The sequence below is a fragment of the Crassostrea angulata genome, chromosome 9, assembly GCF_025612915.1.
Source record: "Crassostrea angulata isolate pt1a10 chromosome 9, ASM2561291v2, whole genome shotgun sequence".
Taxonomy (NCBI): Eukaryota; Metazoa; Mollusca; class Bivalvia; order Ostreida; family Ostreidae; genus Magallana; species Magallana angulata.
In genome coordinates this window covers 6,991,311-7,004,605 of record NC_069119.1, presented here as the reverse complement: position 1 = coordinate 7,004,605, position 13,295 = coordinate 6,991,311, and the positions used below count along the sequence as shown (strand labels likewise).

The following is a 13,295-nucleotide window of genomic DNA, read 5'->3' as shown; positions in this document are numbered from 1 at the left end:
TATGATAGAAAGAATGGTGGATAAGAAGTATATATGTCAAATAGGCGAAAAAATGTGCAATTTTAGATGAAACATGATGTTTTCAAAAATTTCATCCAGTAAACATAAACAAAACCCCCAGGTGGATTCGAACTCATGACCTGCAGTTCATAAGCCTGATACTTTAACCACTAAGCTATGACGATATACACCTGAATCGATTGATACAAACAGTTTAACAAAGCATTTAAATCGCCATCTTGTGACGTAGTGTCTTAAAAAGTATAAGTCTCGGTGTAGTGAAGTACCTTAAAAAAACTGGTTGCTTTTTTTTATGAAATCTAAATCAGCCTTTAAAAAATCAGTGCAATATAGTAGAATACTTACATTCACCAAGTGTGATTCCCTTAATATATATTACAAAAATTAATTGCAATGATTATCCTAGTTCTGTAAAAACTGACAGGACTGAAATGTACATGCACCGTTTAGTGATTGGTCGTAAAGTTTATCAGGTAAAGAAAAATCACGAACTACACGAAATAATCATGATGCTAGACTCAAATTTTGCATGGAAGTCAATTTGGCTGTTTCTTTCAGTTAATGTAATGATGTAAAGTAACAGTAATTAAGTTAATTTTTCTTACTATTGTTTACAATCAGTTTATCAATTTGTTACAAGAAAAATGTAAATATATGTATAAATGATACAATACCTTCTTTGATGATGCGGGTTTAATGGTAGAGATCATTGACAAAAAAATTTCATAACGAGCGTTATGTATTTTTTCTGCAACGTTGCCACCTTCACATCCCGCATGTAAAAACGTCGCCACCTTCATATCCTGCATATCACCATATCACAAAAGAAAGCATTTTTTAATTTAAATAAATCCTGTATAAAAAGATTTTGTAATTTTTCTTCCAGAAATTCTTATATTTATCATTGAGTCTTTTTAGCAGGTTGGTGTTAATATAGTCAAATCACGTATTCAGCATTGCGGTTCTTCAGAAGAATATAGCTGTTTATATCCATGAGATAAAATAATACATAAAACCTATCGAACATTAAACTAATACTGTGTCCCAAGAATTGTCCAGAGGCCAAACTCTAAACAATTTTAAAGAATCAACAATGTTTCAAAACGCTCGCATATACGTCATTCCATATATATTAACATTTGAGTTTTTGAGAATAATCTAAATTCTTTTCCTTTGTAAATCTTGACACCCCCTCCCCCAAAGTGGCCCACCCTATGGCAAACTCTCATGATTATGATTTTGTTGAATTTGAATCTACAAATAGTGCGAAGCGGAGGTTGACAATGGTTTTCGAGGGATGTCAATTTCAACAGATACCTTTCCATAACAGGTACTATTTATTTTATTATACTGATTTTTTTAATTTTAAAGAACATTTTATTGTTTTATATAGAAATGAAGTGTATTCTACAGCGAACCGTACGCGCATAATTTACGCGCATGTAACAATTTGTTGTGTAACCCGTTGCCAAGTGTGTTGCTAACGCTGAGGGTAATCAGAATTCAGTATTTAAGGTATCCCACTCCTCAATGTTGTTGTATCAAGATTTTCTTGAGAAGTATATCACTGAAATCTTTAGACAAAACATAATTAAAAAATACAAAGATATTGGGGGGTCAGTATCTATCCCTCTGAGTTATGGCCTATTTAATTTGACCTTTTCGCACCTAAAATGCAATTTCATCCTGATTAGGATTTGTTGTCAGTATTTTTGATTAAGCAAACTTATTTCTTCAAATATTGTTTTTAATCATGCACAATGGTCACACTGAATAGAGGGATTACGAAAAAAAATTGTACGAAGCTGCATAAATTTTTGTGTGACCTTTTTGCACTTAAAATAGACAGTTTCTATAATAGTTACAATTTGATTTGAAATATAAACTTTTTGAATATCAAGAATTTTATAAGATTAATCCAGTTTGCCCAGATATGTATTCAGTATCATTTTGACATAATATAACATAGGGGTCAGTGATGTCAAAGTTTAGATATAGGGCTTCAAAGGTAAAATTCTCGCAAAATTTGGCTTAAAAAATTCAGACATGTTCTATATATTTGCATGATTTTATGCTAAACGGCTATCACATTCCCAAGATTTGATTTTGTACATGTCACACAGAACCTATAAAATATGTTACAAACCTATCAAATGATAAAAATGTGAATAATGAATAAAGTATAATAAAAAGAAAAGTATATTGAAAATTCATAAAATTGCTTGTTTCTCTCATTTTCGTTTAAAAAACCTTCCGCACGAAAAAATAGTTCCCCCAAAAACTTGTTTGTTTCTTGAATTCAAATGGATTTTCTTTATGAATGTTGTGTAATTATGAAATAATAATCTATCTGTGATGATTAAATAAATAAAATCATATTCATTTTAAATATAATGATCATCTGCGCAATGAAATCAATACATGAGGAGTGAGATACCTTAACATGAAAGTATAATAAATGTAATTGTCTTTCGTCAACGTGTGTGTGTTGTGTTGTGAATGTGTTTTCTGTGTTTTTTAGGTTTTTTTCCCTATATCATATAAAAGAATATATAATCACGAATCCAAGTCTTCGATCGTTATTTCTTTACGACCCTGTGACACAATGATAAATTATGGAAAGTTTGGTTAAAATTGGCCCACTGGTTCTGGATATGAATACAAACATGTGAAAAGTTTACAGAGAAACAGACAGACGCCAGACAAAAAGTGCATGATCAGAAAAGTTCACTTGAGCTTTCATCTCAGATGAGCTTATAATGTAGATAACATATTAAACTGTGCATCCGCAGTCCTCCCCTCCATGAACTATTTAAGTCAGAGTTTCAATAAACTTGGATATTTTGGAAAGAGGGATAACTCTATTTTACTTGATTATTTTTTTCTCGAGTGTATATTTTCAATTACATTTGCAGTTAGTGTGATGGTCAGACCGGTTCGAATACTGGCGCCAGATAGCTCAGCTGGTAGACCATCTGACAAGAGATTCAGGGGGCTCAGGTTTGCACCCCTATCTTGTTCGTAATTATTTCTTCCATCCTGTTACATTAATTGGCATATATTTTTCCAGGTAATTACTTTAAATCAAGTTATAACATTGAGACCTTTTCAAATTGAATGATCCCTACAACTTCAGTCGACTCGTATGAAAGATGCAACTCAAATGCCTATGTTTAAAAATTATGTTCAACACATTCCAACTTAGTATTATTCAAAATAAAAATTAACTATGTAACTATGTTTTGGTAAAAATTCTCCTGAAAGCTCAAGTGAGCTTTCTGATCACTTTTTATCCAGCATCCATCTTTCCATCTGTCTGTCTGTAACTTTTTTACGTTTTCAACTTCTTAATTCTCAAGAACCATTGGGCCGATTTCAATTTAACTTGGGCGAAGAAGATTCATATTTATTAAAACGAATTGCCACATCCTCTTTTACAGGGACTTGCACACGATTTAAGATCAAACATTTTATTTTTATTTTTTATGTATAAAATGGTTTTCTCGTGCATTTTAAATGATTGACCAAAATATTGAATGTTAAAGGCAAGTCACATGCGAGATACAAAGGTAAGAATTGGTAGTTATATAAACAAAGCTCGAGTCGATCTTTAAGTTGTTTACAAAAAAATGTAATGTAGATAATTACCATTTTTTGGACAAAGTGACATGTAAAATCAATTTAAACTAATTCAATTAGAAAATTTTTAAGTCAAATCGTGACCAAGTCCTTTTAAGTAAGATAATTAAAAATCAATGAAAATTTGTATTTTTCAAAAATTTAAGAACATTTCGCCAGAAAAGCTGGGGACCATTTTTTTTACAGGATCTATTTTGTATATGACTCCATAAATTTGATTTCATTATGTCTATTGTTCCTCTGGTGAGCAATGTGGCCCATGGGCCTCTTGTTAAGACAATGAATGAGGTATGCAGTGGAAAGTATTCCCTTCCTAAGTTGATACATCTTCCCAAGTCAAGGATTTCTGATCCGCTCTGTTTTACATAAACAGGGTTTATGTAGAGCGGAGGGGATCAGTAACTCATGACTTGGGAAGATGAATTTGATATTGTTTACACGATTGAACAATTATTCAGAAACAGCAGAGGATCTATGATCTTTCATTTTTGAGGCTAGTCTTTCTTTACTTCATGTAAAGATAACTTGATTTTACTTTCATCAGTCCTTGAATACCGTTATTGCAGAGTTGCTTAGAGTCTTCACTTGATAATGCATAAACTTTCAATTATAAGTATTTGTTAAAAATAAATATAACAAATAACTTAATGGTATGTAAATCAGATTAAGTAATGCAACACTGTGATGATTAAATTTAATCTGTTTACATTTTAGATATGTATAAACAAATTTTATTTTTGTTTAGTTTATAAATTCAACATCATGTATATATAATAAAATAAATTCAATTAATAAAAACATTTCGCTTTCGCTTATCACATGCACACAAAACAATCCGTCTGTTTACACAAGTTATATGAATATGCAGTCAGTTTGTTTACATCTGTTATACAAGAATATATGTTACAAAGGCTCATTTGATTATCACATTTATTATCACCACCACACTAACTATGTTGACAGTAACACATGGTTTAATTATTTGTAATATTGTATTTTCTTCACTTTGCCTGTGTATAGCTCGGCCACAAAGAGGTTGTCCCTGGAGTCCACACATAAACCCCATGGAGTCTGTAATTGACAGTTGTCAATGTAGCGGAGGAACTGTCCGTTCTGGTCCAGGATATGGATGCAGTGGTTGTTACTGTCTGCTATTAGGATCCGACTTTGGCTGTCTGTAGTGATGTCGCGTGGACATCCCAAGGTAGTACTAGAGATATTACCAGTGTAGGTAAACCGGAGTTTGCCGGCCTGGTTGACCACCACTACTGCATGAGGTCTACTGTCTGACACACAGATGTCTAGGTTCCTGTTTTCACAGATGAATTTAGGGACACTTGTTGAAAAAAGAGGTTGTTTTTTGTCATTGTATTGAATACTATGTTTCTCTGTGGACCCAAAGTAACGCACAACTTTTGTTTGTTCATTATTATCACTGTTTACGACAATCAAGATGTCACCAGAAAAGGTACAACAGACACTAAGAGGTCTCCACCCCTGTAGTCTGATCACTGTCTGTATCTGTGTATTCTTTATCATGTTCACAGTTCTATCATTTCTATCAGTATAAACTAGATCCCCACTCCTTGTCACTGCTATATTCTTTGGCACGTTCCCTGATTTGGTTTGGACTGACTTCACTAGTTCGCCTTGCAAGTTGTAGAGTCTCATCATTTTTTCATCACCACACGTCCAAATCTCGTCATTAATATGACAGGACACATGGCGTAAACCACCTCCAAACTCAGTATTTATATCTGTAATGACCCGTGGTTCATTAATGAACTGTCTGTTCGGGGGAGAGGACTCAACAGCCGGAGAATCCGTTGTGTGTCCATGTTTGTCTTTTTTGATAGATAACGCTGACAGAGAACCAAACTGTTCATGAAGCTGTTCTTTGTTTATTTTCTCAGGGGTAAATTTTGGTAAGGTAGCTGTGAGTTTAGGAGGCAATCTTCTAAATTCAGCATTCCTAGATTTATAGGCAGAGATATGATTGACATCATTTGAGTTTAGTAACTTCTTCAGATCAGCAATGCTCTGTTTGATATCAGAAATAGTGCGCTTGATTTCATTTTCCTGTTTATTTAGTACAGTCATATAATTGGAGTCCATTTCATCAAGATCTGATTTCAGTTTCTTGATCATGGTGTCTATTTCTCTGTGCAAGTCTTCTCCATGTTTGTCAATAGCTTTTATCAGTTTCTTGGAGTTTTCATTCATATCAGCTTTCATAACTGGGATGATAGATGCAATCTCCTCATATTTAGGATAGACAGATTTTTCCAGTTCTTGCAAATCATTGAGTATGATTTCTTTTTGGTTTTCTAGTGTTTCCACAACTTCAATAAATGCATGACCTATGTGTTCTTTAGAAGAAGCACACTTAACACAAACACGAATGTTGCATTGTTTACAGAAAAGTTCACATATTTTTGAGGAATGTTTTTGACATTTCATGGTTGATCCCCGCTTTTCAAATGGCACCACTTTGTGTTCTTTGGATAGATCTGAGAGATGCTTCCCTACACATGGGCTACACAGATAGTTGTCACAAATGTCACAGCTCATACACTCTGTAGGGGGGACCGGGGTCTCACACAGATCACACCGTAACACATCCTGGGCACTACGTCGGGGGTCCATGCTCAGGAACCTTGATGGATTTTTTCATTAATAGAATTCTGTAAGACAATATTATTTCATTATTTTAATTTAAGTTTCAGTGGTTGAACGTTCGCTAATTAATCTTAATTTTACGGCAAAAATGTGAAATCTTAAAGTTGCAAGTATATAATTTTCAGTTCTAGATTATGACCTATATATACGAGACATATCTACGTTTGGGCTGATTGTATAGATAAAATGACAGTTTCAGGGACTGCAGATAAAATACAAATACTTACTTCGTGTTGTGTACCACTTCTTCGTGAACAAATTATCAATCTGTACAAGTTTAACAAGACGAACTTTGTATTTTTACTTCCTGGTCTAGCGTACGTTACCTTCACGTGATTAAGTTAACGCCCCCTTTAAAATCAATGAACTGAAAGTACTCGAAAGCGGTTAACCTGCTTGTTATATGTAGAAAAAATTGCCAGATTTCTTAGGCATTCGATGTATAAAGACCACATTTTGTACCTAATAAATGAATGGTCCGATATTCTTAATCATGATATTATTTTGAAGGTGTTATCAAATAAAAATACTCTACAAAAGGAATTATCAAAATTTTGATTATGGTCCAGCTAATTACACCTTGAATTTTGCATTAGAGTCTGGGCAACGTACATTTTATTAAGATATTGTAAAAAGTAACATGAGATTTGATAAACTCTCTTGGTAAATACATTCATAAACTAACTTTCTTTTTATTGAAGTAGGAGATAAAATGGATCATTTACCGCAGATATTTTGACGAAATTAAAAAATTTCTTTTTTCACCAAGGGGAGATAACTCATAAAAAATATTTAAGGTGCAAAATGACCGGTTTCTTATATGTTGTCAGTCATGTGAATATGGTTCATTTCACTTTCATTTTATATCTAGCAAAACATATTCAACTTGTTTAAAATGATTCAAAATTGTTCAATATCCCTTCATTATACTTGAATACCTTAAAGTCCGTGCAGTAGTCTTCATTTTAAAAAGGAAAAAATCAAAAAAAAATCACTGTAAGACTAGGCAATATATTCTCTATCCTGGAGTACCAGTGTTTTTTTTTTCTTCTAAAGAATGATTTAAAAATAGCACGTTAATTACTTAATAGTCACATTTTTCCATCTGAGGTCATTTATTCATTGTTAGGATAGTTTGAAGTAGTTTTGAGTAACGAGTATATAATTACATAAACAATCATTTAAATTTACATCTTAGTTGAAAAATATTTTACATGCATAACATATTAACTTTAATTGATTGGTATAAACAGAAAGGATATAATTTTATGTAACAAATCTGCTTTACAAAGAGTTCCTATTATTGTCATAAAATTTGTTAAATATACGAGTTTCGCGGAGGTGTTATGGAAGTATATGGAATCTGAGTTACATGTAATTATGTACATATTCATATTTTTAAGCAACGAAACGTAGACCAAAAACAAACAAAAAATACTGAGGACAATTTGTTCACAAATCAGATTGTATTGCGTAGATTAACACATTGATGACGCCCTGACTGAAAGTTGAATGTCGTGTAAATCTAATCGGAGAGCATTGTAAACAGATTAAAAATATAAGTAATACAAGGACTCTAATAAAGTATTAGGTGTGATTTATTGAGAATTAAAAATGAAAATACTTGGAGAGATGATAGTTTTATTAATCATTCGCTAAAAGTTATGTAAATTTGCTTTTATTTCCTCTGTCGTTGTTTACGATATAAAATCTGACTAGAACAACACTACCCCGTATATGTTGAACTTCATATTTTACACATATCGACAGTTTGAACAATGCTTAAGCTGCTAGAATCCAATGTTTTGTTTTGGTTTGATGCAACAAACCGTTTTCCGTGCAAACTGTATAAAGGTTGGGAAGGATTTTCCGAGAACCGAATTAATAAATATTTAATTGAGAAGAACATAGGATTCTAGCAGCGGTTTTGATCAATTGCAAACTGAGATGTTTTGCCTTTACTTTGTATGTTTTTATGTATTTTGGACCCCGCCGGGTAGTTTTGTTCTATCTAATTTATGGAAAGCATACATGTATTTATTTATTTATTATTCATTGATTATTTATTTACATATTTATTTATGTCAGTTAAATTCATAATTTTGGTTATAATTTATAGCTGTGCAGTAAAACCTACATTTTTTCCCATAAAACAATCGTACAAAACTTATAATTGGCGCGTTTTGTTTTCTTTTTACCATGATTCGGGCTTTTTTTGGGAGAGGGGGGGGGGATCTTTACATTATGTCCGCCGTTACGAAACGTCCGCCTTTATTTCGACAATTAAAATCGTCACATTCTGTCCGCCGCCACCAAAAGTACGCCTTTTCCGTTTTATTTTGTCCACCGCTTCGAAATATCGCCTTTTTTGAAAAATCTTAACATTTTGTCCGCCGTACAAAATGTCCGACATTATCTTGAATCAAATCATCGTCACATTAAATCCGCCGTCACGAAATATCCGCCTTTTCTGTAGGATGTCACCTTTTATTCAACTGTCGTACCAATTTTTGGCTTAAAAAGTATTACCAGATCAAATTATTTCAGTCACGATTTCTCGGTTAACGTAAACGTCAATTCCTTCAGACGAAAAATCATTATAAAGAGACAAAACTACAATTTACATTGTTCAAAATACGGAACGTCGCCCTCCTTGTACCGTGGTCAGTCTTTACGACTGTCTGTCCGAAGTCATCGTTCAGAGATTCAAAATGGGAAATGTTTACATCTTTTCTCCTTTCGGAAATACTCGGAACACCTCGCGCAATTTTTAAAATTTATTATCCAGGGTATACGTTTATGTCCTTTCCAATGCAAAATCCCCATAGACTTTCTATTTTTGGTTGTGTATTGAAACCTGAAGCGGAAGGGGGGCTTTTCAAAACAGATCATCTGGACTCTTTCATTCTAACGAATGGATGTAGTTTTGGCGCAAAAGTACTTATGATTATCGGGTTTAAATGCTGAATCTGAATAGGTTTCGGATGCTGGAAGAGGTTAAGATTTTTTGAGCTGGTTAATTTTTTTGGAACAGGTGACCTCTGATGAGTATATCTTTGTTATTACAAGTCCAAACTTCACCAAACTTTCATGGATGATGCGTTGTATGATACTGATACTCCAGACAGGCTTGAATGCTGAATCTGAGCCATAGGATTCGGATGCTGGATGAGGTGAAGTTTTTTGGAACAGGTCACATGTTTAATAGATAACAGTACTATATCAAACTTGCATAGTTGATTAAACTATAATATAAATGAATCGCAGAGGTAGCTTCAGATGCAGAGCATTATCAAGGATGCTAAAAAAATATCTTGGTTATTACTGGTCCTTACTTCCCAAAGCTTGCATTGATGGTGCGTCTTATGATACTGATGCACCTGACAGGCTTGAATGCTGAATCGGAGCCAATATATATGAAACAATGATGTATCAAAATATATTGTATTATATGATACATGTATCAAACATGATACAGTATCATACAATATCATACAAAAAGATATCATATGTTACAATATTGTGATATATTATGTAATATGATATTGAATCATATAATACTATATTGTATCATATATTATGCTATTGTATTATGTGATCAAATTCAACAATGCATAACATGATACATATGTCACAATATTATATTGCATCATTATTTATTACGGTATTTTATTGTATTATGTAATATATTGTAAGTATGATAGGATGCAATATTGTATTTTATATTATTGTATTGATAAACATTGTTTCTTATAATACTGTATGAAATGAACATATGATTTAACATATGATATACGATATTGTGTCAAAACGGTATTCATGAATATCCAAGTTCATAAAGAAAGATTTACATTTAATATGGTAAAGTGGTCTAATAAAGGTGATGCCTCATAAATTTAATGTCTTGTCTTGGTGAGCTTTGAAATCTGTGATAACCTATGCTTTTATTTGGAATGACCTGTAGCTCAACAGTCCGTCAACCCACATTTCCTGTGGAGCTACAGTTCTGCAGCTTCATTGTTTTGTGTAGCAATTATAGTCAGCTTTTGAGCCTAAATGAAACTGGAACAAGCTGAATACTTTAACTAAAACATTTGACAACGGAAAACATTTTCAATAAATAAACTTGATATAACATCATATTTACCTATAGAAAACAAAAATCCACATGCACACACACTATCTTTGTGTTTATTTTAAATTTATGTAAACACAGTTTAATTCAATTTGCTGATATTTTTAACTTGATTAACATTTTGTTAATAAACACATTTCAATCTGCAGATATATTTAAAAAAAACTGTTTATATCAAATGAATAAAAACAATTTTCATTCATATATTTACGTGTACATACACCAATCAGTCTGTTTACATCAGCAATATAGTTATTTATATACAGTCAGTTGTCCACATGTAATTCAAGAATACATTTAACAGATCCATATACTTTTTTTTACATATATAAACACCGCCACAGTGACTATGTTGCCATTAACACATATTGTTTATTTGTAATATTGTATTTTCTTCACTTTACGTGTGTATAACTCAGCCACAAAAAGGCTGTCTCTGGTATCCACACATAAACCCCATGGTTTTTGTAAATGACAGTTGTCAATGTAGCGGAGGAACTGTCCGTCCTGGTCCAGGATATGGATATTGTGGTGGTCACTATCTGCTATCAGGATCCGACCCTGGCTGTCTGTTGTGATGCCGCGTGGATTAAAAGATCCCTTGGTAGTAGAGGGTGGACCAGTGTAGGTAAACCGGAGTTTCCCAGCCTGATTGACCACCACTATTGCACGGGCGTAACAGTCTGACACACATATATCTAGGTTCCTGTTCTCACTAATGTATTTAGAGTTAAATAATCCATCAGAATAGAGAAGTTGTCCTTGGGCATTGAACTGAATACTTTGTTTCTCTGCAAAGCCAGAGTAACGCACAACTTTTGTTTGTTTACCATCTTCACTGTCCATAACAATCAGGAGGTCATCGGAGGAGGTATTACAGACACCACTAGGTCTCCACCCCTGTAGTCTTATCACTGTCTGTATCTGTGTATTCTTCACTATATTCGCAGTTCTTTCATTGTAATCGGTATAAACTAGATCGCCTCTCCTTGTCACTGCTATGTCCTCTGGCCTGTTTCCTGACTTGGTTTGGACTGACTTCGCTAGTTCGCCTTGTAAGTTGTAGACTCTCATCTTTCTGTCATTACCACATGTCCAAATTTCATCATCAATCTGACAGGACACACGGAATAAACGATTAGCACGTCCAAACTCAGTGTTTATATCTATGACGACCCGTGGTTCATCAATGAACTGTCTGTTCAGGGGAGAGGACTCAGCAGCCGGATAATCTGTTGTGTATCCGCGTTCTTCTGTTTTGATAGATAACGCTGATAGAGAACCAAACTGTTGATAAATATGTTCTTTGTTGATTTTTTTAGGAGTAAAACTTGGTAATTTAACTTTGAGTTTAGGAGGCAATCTTCTGAATTCAGCATTCCTTGATTTGTAGGCAGAGACGAGACTGACATCATTGGTGTTAAGTAACTTCTTCAGATCAGCAATGCTTTGTTTGATATCAGAAATTGTGCGCTTGATTTCATTTTCATGTTTATTTAGTAAAGCCAAGTGTTTAGAGTCCATTTCATCAAGATCTGATTTCATTTTTTTGATAATGGTGTCTATTTCTCTCCGCAAGTTTTCTTCATGTTTCTCAATAGCTTTTGTAAGTTTTTTTGAGTTTTCATTCAGATCAGCTTTCTGAACGGGGATGATAGATGCAATCTCCTGATATTTTGGATAGATTGATTTTTCTAGTTCTTGTAAATCATTGAGTATGATTTCTTTTTGGTTTTCTAGTGTTTCCACCATGTCAATAAATTCATGACCTATGTGTTCTTTAGAGGAAGCACACTTTACACAGATAGGAATGTTGCATTGTTCACAGAAAAGTTCACATATTTTTGAAAAGTGTTTTTGACATTTCGTAGTAGATCCCCGTTTTTCAAATGGCACCACTTTGTGTTCTTTGGATAGATCTGAAAGATGCTTCCCTACACATGGGCTACACAGATAGTTGTCACAGATGTCACAGTACATACACTCTGTAAGGGGGACCGGGGTCTCACACAGATCACACCGTAACACATCCTGGTCACTACGCCGGGGGTCCATGCTTATAGACATCTTGACGGGATTTTTTAAATAGAAATCTAGAAGAAAAAAATTCATTAATTCCAGCGTATGTTTGTTTTCCACTTTAATTTTTTATACTAAATTCACGTAATAAAAAAAATAAAGTAAATCCGTTCGCATTCCACATTATGACCTTCCTAGATTTGGTCCAAATTTGGTTTAATTTACCTTAAAAGATTAAACGGTAGATTCCTGTAATAATTAAAATACAGGTACTTACTACATTGTGTGTACTTTTTCCTTACGAACAAATTACAAATCTGTGCAAATCAACAGGTGATCCTTGTATTTTTACGTTTTGGTATAGTGTTACCATCACGTGATTAAGATGACACCCCCTTTATCTCTAATTTGGACAGCAATGCGTCGTAAACTATCATAATATATCACTTGTACTCTAAAAATATGATGACTGGGTAAACAATGTGAAAATATAATTATATTAACTATAACTTAAAATCTTGACAAATTAAGTTAATTATATGCCATTTGTTATAGCCTTGCAGCTAGTGGTTTAATTTATAATTTTTGAAATAGCGATTAACAATTATTTTTTTCCTATTTAGCTTTTTTCCCCTAAAACCTTTTTTCTTGCCAGAGTTATCCTTTCCTGGATGTAAACGAACCTAAACCATTACCTACTAGCATTCAAATGTTATTTTTTTTTTTTAGACATTTCTAAATGTCCACGGCTGTTGAACATCTAATAAACTGGTTATTTCTTTCTGTATGTTTCTAAATATCT

General features: G+C 33.2%; 1 protein-coding gene across 1 annotated transcript; it reads right to left on the bottom strand.

Moving 5' to 3' along the window:
- Window positions 1-4,638: 4,638 nt before the first annotated feature.
- LOC128163302 (uncharacterized) lies at window positions 4,639-12,852 on the bottom strand. Its single transcript, XM_052826854.1, has 3 exons — window positions 12,771-12,852; window positions 10,850-12,567; window positions 4,639-6,327 (listed from the first exon to the last, which is right to left on the bottom strand). Exons 2-3 carry the CDS (start codon window positions 12,539-12,541, stop codon window positions 4,639-4,641), a joined length of 3,381 nt encoding a protein of 1,126 aa, XP_052682814.1. The 5' UTR covers window positions 12,542-12,567; window positions 12,771-12,852.
- Window positions 12,853-13,295: the final 443 nt, after the last annotated feature.

What these genes read in the sequence shown, in the direction of transcription:
- LOC128163302 (XM_052826854.1), bottom strand. Translation starts at nt 12,541, where the DNA reads ATGTCTATAAGCATGGACCCCCGGCGTAGTGACCAGGATGTGTTACGG. An exon ending in AGAAAATACAATATTACAAA is followed by an intron (nt 6,328 to 10,849) that starts TAAACAATATGT and finishes TATTAATGAAAA; the next exon opens with AATCCATCAAGGTTCCTGAG.